The sequence below is a fragment of the Oncorhynchus clarkii genome, chromosome 27, assembly GCF_045791955.1.
Source record: "Oncorhynchus clarkii lewisi isolate Uvic-CL-2024 chromosome 27, UVic_Ocla_1.0, whole genome shotgun sequence".
NCBI lineage: Eukaryota > Metazoa > Chordata > Actinopteri > Salmoniformes > Salmonidae > Oncorhynchus > Oncorhynchus clarkii.
The window spans coordinates 34,775,585-34,791,438 of NC_092173.1; the positions used below are offsets into that span (position 1 = coordinate 34,775,585).

Genomic DNA, 15,854 nt, shown 5'->3' on the forward strand with positions numbered 1-15,854 from the left:
GCTAAGTGGACCATGAATGTAAACTCGTGCATGTTATGCGCCAATCTACCACGGCCAAGGGCTGTTCTTAAGCACGACACAATGTGGAGTGCCTGGATACAGCCCTTAGCTGTGGTATATTGGCCATCTACCACAAACCCCCGAGGTGACTTACTGCTGTAATGAACTGGTTACCAGTGTAATTAGAGCAGTAAAAATGCATGTATTGCCTTACCGTGATAAACCACGGCTTTCAGCCAATCAGCATTCAGGGCTCGAAACCACCTAGCAATATATTTAGTTTACTGCACTTGTATTTTCCACAGTTGTGCTATTGATGATACAGTAACCTGTATTAATGAAACTCATCCTACAAGCTGATACCATAACAATGGGGCTCTACACTTCTGGAGATTCCTACTGTACTTGTAGCCCAAAGAGAACAATGTGTTTCCTGAAATAACTCCCTTGTCTCCAGATTTCCCTTAGGGTTTTCTTGACTGAATATTAGAAAACAAAGTAACCACGGAGACAGAATTTCTCTCAATGCCCATTCATTTTGTTTTTATGATAAATATAGAACGGACATTTTTCTTCATAACTTTTTTTATATCACCATACTAGCTGAGGATTAATAAGCAAACTCTGCGTCATTTATGAATGAGTTCCTCATGATATAGATCTGATCGTATGAAAGCTGATCATTGGTTGTGAGTGCTGCTGTTTGATCTAATGTGTGTGTTTTCAACAGGTCTATGGGATGTGTGTGCAATGGCTACTTCGGTAAGATGTGCTCAATTATTATACTGTGTGTTCATTATTAATATGGCGGGATTGTGCCTGAGCTACATTTATATCTCTAAATCTTGGTTATTTGCATAGAATTTGATATACATACACCTGTATTGCTATCCACTATCTAGAGTCACGATTCTTCACACCTTTGTTTACATTGGTGTGTGTGTGTGTGGTGATGGTATCTGATAGTCTGCATGCTGCTGTGGGTCTCCAATTAAATGGAAACAATTTATGTTTTCTGAGTGCTATAGCTTTCCAGGTGCAGTATACCTTCCTGAAAGCTGGAGTCTCATACTTAGAGGATTTTGTGGCCGTAATTAAAGGACAGTAATATTTATGTTAATAGGAAATAAGTACAAGAAATATCCTATTAAATGACTAATATGTAATTATACAATAGGAATACTGACAGTGACCTCACCTAACAGTACTTGGCTGATTGTACTGTTGTATGGTTTCCAACAGGTGTGTCCTCTTCCTGATATCGCTGCCGTTTCTTCAAAGTAAAGGTAAGTGACGAGCCAAGTGACATGAACATGACATCATAACAAACAAGCCATTACCTGCCATGACTTTATCTTTTCATACCTTTACTGTTGAAGATGTGTGGCTGAAATTGTGTGTGCCGGCCTTAGTGTGTGTCTACATATACACTGAGTGCACAAAACATTAGGAACACCTGTTCTTTCCATGACATAGACTGACCAGGTGAATCTGGGTGAAAGCTATGTCCCTTATTGATGTCACTTGTTAAATCCACTTCAATCAGTATAGATGAATGGGAGGAGACAGGGTAAAGAAGGATTTTTTAAGCCTTGAGACAATTGAGACACGGATTGTGTATGTGTGGCATTCAGAGGGTGAATGGGGAAGACAAAAGATTGAAGTGCCTTTGAACAGAGGTATGGTAGTAGGTGCCAGTTTTTGTCAAGAACTGCAACACTCCTGGGATTTTCAAGCTCAACAATTTCCAGTGTGTATCAAGAATGGTCCACCACCCAAAGGACATCCAGCCTAACTGACACAACTGTGGGAAGCACTGGAGTCAACATGGGCCAGCATCCCTGTAGAATGCTTTCGACACTTTGTAGAGTTCATGCCCTGACGAATTGAGGCTGTTCTGATGGCAACTCAATATTAGGAAGGTGTCCTTAATGTTTTGTAGACTCAGTGTATGTGTGTATTTGTGTATGTTGTCTCTGTACTATTTGATTTGTAGTAAGAGTATCAGAACCATTATGTATTCTATTCAGTAGAAGGGAATCTACCAGACAGATGAGAGAAAAGGGCAAAAGTGGCAGCTAGATTGGGAAGTGAAAACTACAATACAGAAGTCACCAAAAAAGACCCTGCCTAATGTCTACCCTCACACCCACACAACCCCACAACCTAACTCTCTGGCATATGCCTCCTGTGACCTCTCTCCCTCTCTCTCAGATGTCACCATGGTGATAGGAGAGGTGGGCGGGGCTGTGACTATCCCCTGTACCTCAGACCTCTGTGAGAACCATCTGGTCTTCATGTACGTACAGAGACCTGGTTCCAATGGAAATAATCCCCGGTTTATTAATGGCTACCATACGAAGAAGCGCTTAGACCCTAAGGAGTACACTAACCGTACACATGTAGACCCCAGACAGCGAACAATGAAGCTGTGGAGTATATTGCCGTCAGATGAGGGGTTGTACGAGTGCCACATTCAATACCAAACCAAGAAGAAGCAGGAGAACATACAGCTCAATGTGACAGGTAACATTACCTCAGTTCAATCTATCTTTCCATGTTTGTGTTTAATTCAGTTTTCTATTTTATTCTCCCACATGTGAAACATCGCTTTCTGGATGAAAGAGAAGATTCGTTTTTGCTGTCAGATGTGTGCTTGTAATAGCCCAAACCATAGATATATTCACAGAAAATAAAATACAAAAAGAAAGCTGTAAATTGGCTATCACTTAGACAGACTGTCTCTCAGCTCTGAGAGAGAGAGTGTGTGTTTATTTGCCCTTTGTGTTTTCAGGAAGTAAAACTAAGATAACATAAATCCCTTCCTATTGGTCCAAAACAGCATTTTCTCTTTTCTTTCCACTCTCATCCCTCTTTATCTCTATTTCTCTCCCCTTCTACAGCCAACTACAGCATCCCCATTGTAACGGTGGCCTGTGACAACGTCAGTTGCTTGGTGACGTGTTCCTCCGACAGTGGTTACCCTCGTAGGGACATTGAGTGGAGCCCAAACCCTCCTCTGAACCAGAGCCACTGGAGAGTAGTGAACAGCAGTGATGTGACAGACCCAGTCTCTATGCTGTTCTCTGTCTACAGTTCCATATCCGTCAACTGCTCCTCCGGACCCCGGCTGAACCTCAGCTGTAATGTAGGGGGCGCCCTTTCACAGGAACACACTGTCTGTGAGTACTGAGACAGTGTGTCTCTATCACTTTGTCCTTAAAGGAAAAGTCAAGTACAGAAGTCATCCCCTTATGATGCATCTTACATCATATAATGTACGATGCAAAATGCATCATATGGGGATGACTTCTGTGTTTTGAAAGTTACATAACTTGAAAACCTGATTGCTGACAAGCAAAACATTTTAGGACTACAGTATGTTAATCAAACCAGCCGATGTCACAAAGTGCTGTACAGAAACCCAGCCAAAAACCCCAAACAGCAAGCAATGCAGATGTAGAAGCACGGTGGCTAGGAAAAACTCCCTAGAAAGGTCAGAGGAAGAAACCTAGAGAAGAAAGAAACCTAGAGAGGAATCAGGCTATGAGGGGTGGCCAGTCCTCTTCTGGCTGTGCAGGGTGGAGATTATAACAGAATATGGCCAAGATCTTCAAACGTTCATAGATGACCATCAGGGTCAGATAATAATAATCACAGTGGTTGCGGAGGGTGCAACAGGTCAGCAGCACCTCAGGAGTAAATGTCAGTTGGCTTTTCATAGCTTCCAAGATGGCGTAGCAGTGAAGACGTGCTTTTGTTCATCCTCTCGTGTATTTTTGTATTTTTCGTATTTTTTGTATATATTTCAAAAAAAAATCTCTTTTCGATTTTTAATTCGATTAAACCTTCCGGTAACCTACCTCACCCAATGTGATACGGAATCGCTATTATTTTTAATTTTAGAACACATTCAAGAACCACCAGAAGCTAACCAGCTAATTAGCTACAAGCTATTTAGTCATTGTTAGCCACTGCTAGGGGCTTTTACCTTCTGCACAGATACCAGCCCTGTTTTGAGCCTGGATAATACTCGACAGTCTACCAGTATCGGACTGTCTCTCCACAACAACGCCGGATTCTTGCCGTAATCCCTGGACCACTACTTCTGATCTTCACTGCTAGCTTGCACTCACCGTGGCACCCAGTACCGAAGCTATCCCTGAGGCCCACCTCCCGGCCTACTCAGCTGTTCACCCGAACCCTACTCATACACGGCTAGAGCCCAATACTCCACCGGATCCTTGCTGTAAACTCTGGACCTTGGCACCGGATCACCGCTGCTACCGATTGGCTATAGTGGCTAACGCCACTGCCATGAAGCTAGCACCAGTTAGCCGTGAGCCAGGCGCATCTCCCGGCTAGCAAACTAAATTCTACAATACCTCTTTCACCATCTGGCTTGGATTTTCTGTCAACACGGCGCCCCGCTGCACCACCACGACTGGTCTGCCGACGAATACTCCATCCGCTGTGCCTTCAACCGGCCTCCGTCGGAGCAGACGCTCCTACTAGCCCCGGGCTACTAACTTTAAACGCTGCGTCGCCCGCGTGCTAGTGTAGTGGCGGCTTCCCTGTTCCATCTACTGCTGCCCCCTGGACACTATGATCACTTGGCTACATAGCTGATGCCTGCTGGACTGTCCATTAATCACGGTACTCCATTCTGTTTATTTATTTTTTATCTGGCGGCACCAGCCGCGAACTCAGACTCTGTGTGTAGTTAATCCGACCCTCTCTGCCTAGTCATCACCATTTTACCTGCTGTTGTTGTGTTAGCTGATTAGCTGTTGTTGTCTCACCTGTTGTTTTAGATAGCTCTCCCAATCAACACCTGCGATTACTTTATGCCTCGCTGTATGTCTCTCTCAAATGTCAATATGCCTTGTATACTGTTGTTCAGGTTGGTTATCATTGTTTTAGTTTGCAATGGAGCCCCTAGTTCCACTCTTCATACCGCTGATACCTCCTTTGTCCCACACATGCGGTGACCTCACCCATTATAACCAGCATGTCCAGAGATATAACCTTTCTTATCATCACCCAGTGCCTGGGCTTACCTCCGCTGTACCCACACCCCACCATACCCCTGTCTGCACATTATGCCCTGAATATATTCTACCACGCCCAGAAACCAACGCTCTAGGTGACCAGTTTTGATAGCCTTTAGCCGCACCCTCATCCTACTCCTCCTCTGTTCCTTGGGTGATGTGGAGGTAAACCCAGGCCCTGCATGTCCCCAGACACCCTCATTTGTTAACTTCTATGATCGATAAAGCCTTGGATTCATGCATGTCAACATCAGAAGCCTCCTCCCTAAGTTTGTTTTACTCACTGCTTTAGCACACGCTAACCCTGATGTCCTTGCCGTGTCTGAATCCTGGCTCAAGATAGAACTGCCAAAGGGGGAGGAGTTAGCCTGCAAAGGGGGAGGAGTTAGCCTGCAAAGTAATGTCATACTTTCCAGGTCCATACCCAAACAGTTCGAACTTCGAATTTTTAAAATTAATCTCTCCAGAAATAAGTCTCTCACTTTTGCCACCTGCTACCGACCCCCCTCAGCTCCCAGCTGTGCCCTGGACACCATTTGTGAATTGATCGCCCCCCCATCTAGCTTCAGAGTGTGTTCTGTTAGGTGACCTAAACTGGGATATGCTTAACACCCCGGCAGTCCTACAGTCTAAGCTAGATGCAATCAATCTCACACAAATCATCAAGGAACCCACCAGGTACAACCCTAAATCTGTAAACATGGGCACCCTCATAGACATTATCCTGACCAACTTGTCCTCCAAATACACCTTTGATGTCTTCAATCAGGATCTCAGTGATCACTGCCTCATTGCCTGTATCCGCTACGTGTCCGCGGTCAAACGACATCACTGTCAAACACTCCCTAAAACACTTCTGCGAGCAGGCCTTTCTAATCGACCTGGCCCGGGTATCCTGGAAGGATATTGACCTCATCCCATCAGTTGAGGACACCTGGTCATTCTTTAAAAGTAACTTCCTCACCATCTTAGATAAGCATGCTCCGTTAAAAAAAATGCAGAACTAAGAACAGAAATAGCCCTTGGTTCACTTCAGACCTGACTGCCCTCGACCAGCACAAAAACATCCTGTGGCGGACTGCAATAGCATTGAATAGTCCCCGCGATATCCAACTGTTCAGGGAAGTCAGGAACCAATACACGCAGTCAGCTTTTTCAAGCAGAAATTTGCATCCTGTAGCTCTAACTCCAAAAAGTTCAAGAGCACATCTGCACCTCCTCCCAGCTGTTCACTGCACTGAGGCTAGGTAACAAGGTCACCACCGATAAATCCATGATAATCGAAAACTTCAACAAGCATTTCTCAACGGCTGGCCATGCCTTCCTCCTGGCTACTCCAACCTCGGCCAACAGCTCCGCCCCCCCCCCCCCCCCCCCGCAGCTACTCGCCCAAGCCTCCCCAGCTTCTCCTTTACCCAAATCCAGATAGCAGATGTTCTGAAAGAGCTGCAAAACCTGGACCCATACAAATCAGCTGGGCTTGACAATCTGGACCCTTTATTTCTGAAACTATCCGCCGCCATTGTCGCAACCCCTATTACCAGCCTGTTCAATCTCTCTTTCGTATCATCTGAGATCCCCAAGGATTGGAAAGCTGCCGCGGTCATCCCCCTCTGCAAAGGGGGAGACACCCTGGACCCAAACTGTTACAGACCTATATCCATCCTGCCCTGCCTATCTAAGATCTTCGAAAGCCAAGTCAACAAACAGATCACTGACCATCTCGAATCCCACCGTACCTTCTCCGCTGTGCAATCCAGTTTCCGAGCAGGTCACAGGTGCACCACAGGTGCACCTCAGCCACACTCAAGGTACTAAATGATATCATAACCGCCATCGATAAAAGACAGTACTGTGCAGCCATCTTCATCGACCTGGCCAATGCTTTCGACTCTGTAAATTACCATTTTCTTATCGGAAGACTCGGTAGCCTCGGTTTTTCTAATGACAGCCTTGCCTGGTTCACCAACTACTTTGCAGACAGATTTCAGTGTGTCAAATCGGAGGGCATGTTGTCCGGTCCTCTGGCAGTCTCTATGGGGGTACCACAGGGTTCAATTCTCGGGCCGACTATTTTCTCTGTATATATCAATGATGTTGCTCTTGCTGCGGGCGATTCCCTGATCCACCTCTACGCAGACAAACACCATTCTGTACACCTCTGGCCCTTCCTTGGACATTGTGCTATATAACCTCCAAACGAGCTTCAATGCCATACAACACTTCTTCCGTGGCCTCCAACTGCTCTTAAACGCTAGCAAAGCCAAATGCATGCTTTTCAACAGTTCGCTGCCTGCACCCGCACGCCCGACTAGCATCACCACCCTGGATGGTTCCGACCTAGAATATGTGGACATCTATAAGTACCTAGGTGTCTGGCTAGACTGTAAACTCTCCTTCCAGACTCATATCAAACATCTCCAATCCAAAATCAAATCTAGAGTCGGCTTTCTATTTCGCAACAAAGCCTCCTTCACTCACGCCGCCAAACTTACCCTAGTAAAACTGACTATCCTACTGATCCTCGACTTCGGCGATGTCATCTACAAAATAGCTTCCAATACTCTACTCAGCAAACTAGATGCAGTTTATCACAGTACCATCCATTTTGTTTCTTAAGCACCTTATACCACCCACCACTGCGACCTGTATGCTCTAGTCGGCTGGCCCTCGCTACATATTCATCGCCAGACCCACTGGCTCCAGGTTAGGTAATTAGGTAAAGCTCAGCCTTATCTCAGTTCACTGGTCACGAAGGCAACACCCACCCGTAGCACACACTCTAGCAGGTGAATCTCACTTATCATCCCTAAAGCCAACACCTCATTTGGCCGCCTTTCCTTCCAGTTCTCTGCTGCCTGTGACTGAAACGAATTGCAAAAATCACTGAAGTTGGAGACTTTTATTACTTTTATTTATTTTTTGCATTTTGTTGTTTTTGGTATCATTTAAAATAAAAGTATAATGTACGCCTACCACGCTGCACCTTGGTCTCCTTCTAACAACGGCTGTAAGAATATGTTCATCAAAAGAGAGATCAGGGTCCAGAGTAATGCTGAGGTACTTCACAGTTTTATTTGAGATGCCTGTACAACCAACAAGATTAATTGTCAGATCTAACAGAACATCCCTTTGTTTCTAGCATCTCTATTTTGTCCGAGTTTGAAAGTAAAACATTTGCCTTTTAGTGAGTTTGGTACACATCCGGTGGATAGGTAGCCGTTTATTAAGTTCAACATAGGAGGGCCAAGCACAGGAAGCAGCTCTTTCAGTAGTTTAGTTAGAATAGGGTCCAATATGCAGCTTGAAGGTTTAGAGGCCAAGACTATTTTCATCAATGGGTCAAGAGATATAGTATTAACAAACTTGAGTGTCTCCCTTGATCCTAGGTCCTGGCAGTGTTGTGCAGACACAGAACAACTGAGCTTTGGAGAAATATGCAGATTTAAAGAGGAGTTTGTAATTCGCTTTCTAATGATCATGATATTTTTGTCAAAGAAGTTCATGAATTGATCCCTGCTGAAGTGAAAGCCATCCTCTCTTGTGTAATGCAGCTTTTTAATTAGCTTGGTGACAGTATACATCTTTTCTTTTGGATTGTTCTTATTCTCCTCAGTTAAGTTGGAAAAATAAGAAGATCGAGCAGCAGTGAGGGCTCTTCGATATTGCACGGTACTGTCTTTCCAAGCTAGTTGGAAGACTTCCTGTTTGGTGTAGCGCCATTTCCCTTCCAATTTTTTGGAAGCTTTCTTCTGGGCTCGGGTATTTTCTGTATACCAGGGAGCTAGTTTCTTATGAAAAATGTTATTTGATTTAGGGGTGCGACTGCGTCCAAGCTATTACGCAAGGTAAACATGAGTTCCTCAGTTGTAATAAAAGGGTGGTCCAATAGTCCAGGATAACGAGGTAAAACATTAAGATCCAAAATATGTATTCCACGGGACAAAATTAGGTCCAGATTATTACTGTGGCAGTGAGTAGGTTTGGAAAAATGTTGGACAAAACCCACTGAGTTGATGATGGCTCAAAAAGCCTTTTGGATTGGGTCTGTGAACTTTTCCATGTGAATATTAAAGTCACCAAAAATGTGAATATTATTTGCCATGACTACAAGGTCCCGATAGGAATTCATGTAACTCGGTGAGGAACACTGTATACGGCCCAGGAGGCCTGTAAACAGTAGCTATAAAAAGTGATTGAGTTGGTTGCATAGATGTTAAGTTTTACCCAACCTAGATCGAGGCACAGACACGGTCTCAATGGGGATAGCTGAGCTGACTACACTGACTATGCTAGTGGCAGACTCTACTAAGCTGGCAGGGTGGCTAACACCCTGCTGCCTGGCCTGCACAATATCTCATTGTGGAGCTAGAGGAGTTAGACCCCTGTCTACGTTCATAAATAAGATGAGGACACCGCTCCAACTAGGATGGAGTCTGTCACTACACAGCAGGCCAAGGTTGGGCTAGTTTGTGGTTGAGTCCCAGAAAGAGGGCCAATTATCGACAAATTCTATCTTTTGGGAGGAGCAGAAAACTGATTTCAACCAGCGATTGAGTTGTGAGACTGCTGTAGAGCTCATCACTCCCCCTAAGTGGGAGGGGGCCAGAGACAATTACTCGATGCCGACACCTCTTTCTAGCTGATTTACACGCTGAAGCTATGTTGCGCTTATTGACCTCTGACTGTTTCACCCTAACATTGTTGGTGCCGACATGGATAAAAATATCTCTATACTCTCTACTCTCACCAGTTTTAGCCTTAGTCAGCACCATCTTCAGATTAGCCTTAACGTCGGTAGCCCTGCCCCCTGGTAAACAGTGTATGATCACTGGATGATTATTTTTAAGTCTAATACTACGGGTAATGGAGTCGCCAATGACTAGGGTGTTCAAATTCTCAGAGCTAATGGATGGGAGGCTTCCGCTCTTCAGACCCCGTAACGCGTGGAGGAAAGACCAGAGAAGACTCTGACTCTGACTTGTATCCGGTTGAAAGTCTCTGTCGGCTGAATGAGCGACACCGGTTGAGCATTCCTACAGCATTTCCTTCCAGAAGCCATGAGAAAATTGTCCGGCTGTGCGGACTGTGCGAGGGGATTTATACTATTATCTGTACTTATTGGTGGCAAAGACGCTGTTTTATCCTTTCCAACACTGAAATGACCCTTGCCTAACGATTACGTCTGAAGCTGGGCATGCAGCATGGCTATCCTTGCCATAAGGCGATCGTTCTCCTGTATATTAGGAGTACAACGACTGCAATTAGAAGGCATCATGTTAATGTTACTACTTAGCTTCGGCTGGTGGAGATCCTGTAGAAACGTGTACGGGGTTAAAAACTTGAATTAAAAATTAGAGCGAGGGAAAAATATTAAACGTAATTAAAAAGTAAAAAACGTAAAGTTGGCAGGTAGCAAAGAAACGTTAGCAACAAACCGCACAGCAGCACGTAAACACGTCTGCAAGTTATGTCAACAATGGACTAATGAAACAAAGAAACGTTAGCAACAAACTGCACAGCTGCATGTAAACAAGTCCGCAAGTTATGTCAACAATGGACTAATGAAACAAAGAAACGTTAGCAACAAACTGCACAGCTGCATGTAAACAAGTCCGTCCGCAAGTTATGTCAACAATGGACTAATGAAACAAAGAAACGTTAGCAACAAAATGCACAGCTGCATGTAAACAAGTCCGCAAGTTATGTCAACAATGGACTAATGAAACAAATACCAAAATATCGTTTTGGTGTGGATTTCCTTGAAATGTGTAACTTTATAAATTTATGTCAAGCAATTTAAAATGAAAATCAACATCTTATTCTCTTCATCTACTATAGGCTGGCCTCAGACAGGCTCTCCTGATGTTTATGTGACCTCTGCCGTTGTGGCTGGTGCTGTTGCTCTGCTGTGTTTCCTGCTGGCTGGGCTGTTTGTCTTCAAGGAAAGGAAGGCTCAGACAGCCAGAGTTGATCAAGGTAACTAGCCTACAATAGTGTAAAAACACAGTATTGGCCATTGGAAATGGGACAGATAAAATAGAAATACCTACTGTACATCCTCCCATTGCTCTTTTTTATCTGAGAAATGTATTCTGAATGTAAACCAATCAGGGTTTAAGCCTCGGCATAGCACTATTACAGCAACCACGTTCGTTTTTAATCTTGTCTGTGCTTTAGACACTAAAATGAAATGTGCTGCTTTGTTTGTGGACCTGTCAAAAGATGTTGATACTGTTGTTCATGCCATTTTATTGAATAAGTTGTCCTCAATAGGTCTGAGCTCTGATGCCTGTTCATGGTTTCCTTAGTGACAGAACTCAGGCCAACGTGATTGATGGGGTTAAGTCTGAACTTCTTAAAGGTGTATCACAGTGGTTGATTTTGGGACCTGTTCTCTTGAGTATTTACATAAACACCATTGGTCAATCACATCTATTTAACAAGGCAAGTCAGTTCAGAACAAGTTCTCATTTTCAATGATGGCATAGGAACAGTGGGTTAACTGCCTTGTTCAGCAGCAGAATGACAGATTTTCACCTTCTCAGCTCAGGGATTTGATCTTGCAACCTTTCTAGTTACTTGTCCAACACTCTAACCACTAGGCTACGCTGCCGTCGCAGATGTAGGTGGATATATGCGGATGATAGTAATATGTATGCTACTTCCCTGACTGGCTGCGTCAAAACAGGAATCAGATTTTAGAGCTATGCAGGAATCCATTGCTGATTTTAAACTTGTGTACAGGCAAAACACAATAAAGTTTGGTTCTCCAACCAAATGGAATCCAGCATATAAATAATTGGGAACTGTATTTATATGATTTTGACCTTTAAAAAACATATAGATAAGATTTAAAGTTATCTTTTTCTACAGAAACAGGTTGTGCCTTTCTCTAAGCAGTAGGAAGCAGATTATTCAGTCAACCAGTTTTTATCTGTTCTTGATAATGGTGATATTATTTATCAAAGTACAGCTGCTACTACTCTTAAACCTTTGGATGCCATCTACCACAGTGCCCTTGGTTTTGTTACAGGTGACAGTTTTGATACTAATCACTGCATCCTATATCAAAAGGTTGGCTGGAATTCGCTAAACACCCACAGAACTCTACATTAATCCGTTTTGATTACAAGGCCTGACATCATAAACTTCCGTCTTATCTAAATTTGCTGTTGGAGTATAGATACCTGAGTTGCCTAATCCACTCACAGGATTGGTTTACTCTTGAGGTTCCTAAGGTCTCCACCGAGATAGATAAATCTGCTTTTAGTTTGTATTAATTGTATTTCTGGATTTTTTTTAAAATACATTTCATCTTGATACAGTTTGGGCAACTTAAAGTATTGATTGATGTTTGTGAAGGAATTTAACTATTTTTCTGTGTGATTTGTGATGTTTTATTTGTGCTTCCCATGACTGTGTTTATATATATATATATATATATATATAGTACCAGTCAAAAGTTTGGACACACCTACTCATTCAAGGGCTTGTCTTTATTTTTACAATCAAAACTATGAAATAACACATATGTAGTACCCAAAAAAGTGTTAAACAAATCCAAATATATTTTAGATTCACCCTTCTCCTATGACAGCTTTGCACACTCTTGGCATTATCTCAACCAGCTTCACCTGGAATTTTTTTTAAATTTAATTTTATCAGGGAGTTAAGAACACATTCATATTTTCGATGACGGCCAAACAGTGGTTTAACTGCCTGTTCAGGGACAGAACGACAGATTTGTACCTTGTCAGCTTGGGGGTTTGAACTCGCAACCTTCTGGTTACTAGTCCAACGCTCTAACCACTAGGCTACCCTGCCGCCCCATGCTTTTCCCACAGTCTTAAAGGAGTTCCCACATATGTATGCTGAGCACTTGTTGGATGCTTTTCCTTCAATCTGCGGTTCAACTCATCCCAAACCATCTCAATTGGGTTGAGGTCAGGTGATTGAGGAAACCAGGTCATTTGATGCAGCACTCCATCACTCTCCTTCTTGGTCAAATAGCCCTTACACAGCCTGGAGGTGTGTTGAGTCATTGTCCAGTTGAAAACAAAATGGTAGTCCCATTGAGCGCAGTTGGGTCAACGCATTGCCTCAGAATGCTGTAGTAGCCATGCTGGTTAAGTGTGCCTTGAATTCTAAATCAATCACAGACAGTGTCACCAGCAAAGCACCCCCACACTATCACACTCCTTCCACCATGCTTCACAGTGTGAACCACACATGCAGAGGTCAACTGTTCACGTACTCTACATAGACACAGCAAAGACAGTTGGAAACAAAAATCGCAAATATGGACTCATCAGACCAAATGACAGATTTCTTTGCAGTAATTCGACCATGAAGGCCTGATTCATGCAGTCTCCTCTGAACAGTTGATGTTGAGATGTGTCTGTTACTTGAACTCTATGAAGCATTTATCTGGGCTGCAATTTCTGAGGCTGGTAACTCTAATGAAGTTATCCTCTGCAGCAGAGGTAACTCTGGGTCTTCCATTCCTGTGGCGGTCCTCATGAGAGACAGTTTCATTATAGCGGTTGATGGTTTTTGCGACTGCACTTGAAGAAACTTCCAAAAGTTCTTGAAATTTTCCAGATTGGCTGACCTTCATGTTTTGAAGTAATGATGGACTGTCATTTCTCTTTGCTTATTTGAGCTGTTCCTGCCATAATATGGACTTGGTCTTTTACCAAATGGGGCTATCTTCTGTATACCACCCCTACCTTGTCACAACACAACTGATTGGCTCAAACGCATTAAGAAGGAAAGAAATTCCACAAATTAACATTTAACAAGGTACACCTGTTAATTGAAATGCATTCCATGTGACTACTTCATGAAGCCGGTTGAGAGAATGCCAAGAGTGTGCAAAGCTGTCATCAAAGCAAAGGGTGGCTATTTGAAGAATCTCAAATCTCAAATACATTTTGATTTGTTTAACACGTTTTTGTTACTACTTGATTCCATAAGTGTTATTTCATAGTTGTGATGTCTTCACTATTGTTCTACAATGTCATTTTTTTTAAATAAAGAAAAACCCTTGAATGAGTAGGTGTTCTAAAACGTTTGACCAGTAGTGTAGATATATAGTTTAGGTATAATGTGTATAATTATGTTGTATATTCAGAAGGTGTATGTAAAAGAGACCTGGGTCTCAATATGTCTTCGCTGTTAAAATAAAGGTAATATCAAAAAATACAACATGTATAAATACATCCTGTGTTTCCAGATGGGGAGGAAGCAGCTAGGCCAGCTGAGTGAGTATGTTTCATTGTTTCACTCAAACTCAGAAGACAAAGACCAGATCAAAAACTTGACATTGGTTTATATAACCTCTGCAGCTGACCTGGCCAAACAGTTCAAAATGTTTGTTTTGTTAAAATCTACCTTTTCATTCCTCTCTTCTCTTTCTTCCTGCTTCACAGAAGAGTACAGCTCACCTGTAGGAACCTAGATTCTTAATGGAACTTGGAGTCTGTAACATTGTACACTTGGAACCAAGAATATGGAAGGTTATTTTATTGATAAGATATCTATAAATCTGAAGTGCTGTCTTCTGATGGGACCAGGGGAAGGTCACTGAGGTGACCTACATATTGCCTGGACTTGGCGTCATTGAAAATGAGGTTAACTTTCCTCTCCACACTGGAGGACAGGCTGGACATGAGAGGTGTTTTCATGATTTTGAGGAAGACTGGGAGTTGTATAAATATTTAACCAGTATGTTCAAATGACTGAGTTCCAATGAAGAACTAGACATGCAATGACTGTCCTCAATGTGTGCACTATTGTAAGACATGGAGTTATCCAGGGAAATGTGTTAAAGTCAATATACATGTGGATTAGGACTAATAACCTGCACTGCACTTAAACAGAGTGTACACGTATTTAATGTGCACTTATCAGGGGTTGACTGTATTCAACTGACTCATGCGCAATTGAAAACTGTGTAACTGTGAAGCTATCTGTGTATTAACCACAGTTTACGCAGTACAGACATGGCCACAACTTGGGGCTTGGTTCCTCTATAGGTTTTTCCTAGGTTCCTGCCTTCTGGGGAGTTTTTCATGATCTGCCTCTGTATTTTTGCTAATGTACAAAGGGCTTTATGAAGTAAATTTGAGATGATGAACGGGGGAAGTGAATGTGTCTGTCAGGAGAAGATCTTATATTCCAGTTTCTATACCTGCATCTACCAGTAAGACTGAGTCCACCCCACATATTATTGCCTGTATGAACTGGTTTTAAGGAACTACATAACATGTGCTGGTTGTTCAGTGAGACAGCAAAAGGTGGATGATGAATAAAAAAATGTTTACTGATTATTTCAGGATTTTAAAAAAGGTGAATCTTTGATATGTATGCTACATATTTATGACATATTAAGTTGTTCTCATGTAAAATACTCTTGAAGGATACAAGATATTTGTAACCTCTTTTTGATAAGTTATGAATAAGTTATTTGTGTTAAATTATGTCTTTCGACTTTATACTAGTGCATATTCTATTTTCTCTGCTTCGATATAATTAAAGTGATAAAGCTGTTGACAACATTTGTTGAATTGTATAAATCATTTCAATTTTCTAAATCAGTTACATAACTTTTGGATTGCTCAAACTCAATAACGTAATCTGATTACTTTCAGTTACATTTTGATTACTTTCCCCTTAAGAGGCATTAGAACACAGGTGTCAAACTCAGGAGGGCAGAGTGTCTGTGGGTTTTTGCTCATCCCTTGTACAGTACTTGATTGATGAATTAAGGTCACTATTTAGTAAGGAACACCACATCTG

General features: G+C 42.6%; 1 protein-coding gene across 1 annotated transcript; it reads left to right on the plus strand.

Moving 5' to 3' along the window:
* Positions 1–677: 677 nt before the first annotated feature.
* LOC139386112 (T-lymphocyte activation antigen CD86-like) lies at positions 678–15,596 on the plus strand. Its single transcript, XM_071131541.1, has 7 exons — positions 678–762; positions 1,243–1,286; positions 2,215–2,526; positions 2,904–3,182; positions 10,893–11,030; positions 14,290–14,317; positions 14,486–15,596. Exons 1-7 carry the CDS (start codon positions 740–742, stop codon positions 14,520–14,522), a joined length of 861 nt encoding a protein of 286 aa, XP_070987642.1. The 5' UTR covers positions 678–739; the 3' UTR covers positions 14,523–15,596.
* The last annotated feature ends 258 nt before the right edge of the window (positions 15,597–15,854 follow it).

Coding starts and splice junctions, on each gene's coding strand:
- LOC139386112 (XM_071131541.1), top strand. CDS start 740: ATGTGTGTGCAATGGCTACTTCG. Junction 3,183..10,892: donor TTCACAGGAACACACTGTCT/GTGAGTACTGAG, acceptor CATCTACTATAG/GCTGGCCTCAGACAGGCTCT. Junction 11,031..14,289: donor GACAGCCAGAGTTGATCAAG/GTAACTAGCCTA, acceptor CTGTGTTTCCAG/ATGGGGAGGAAGCAGCTAGG.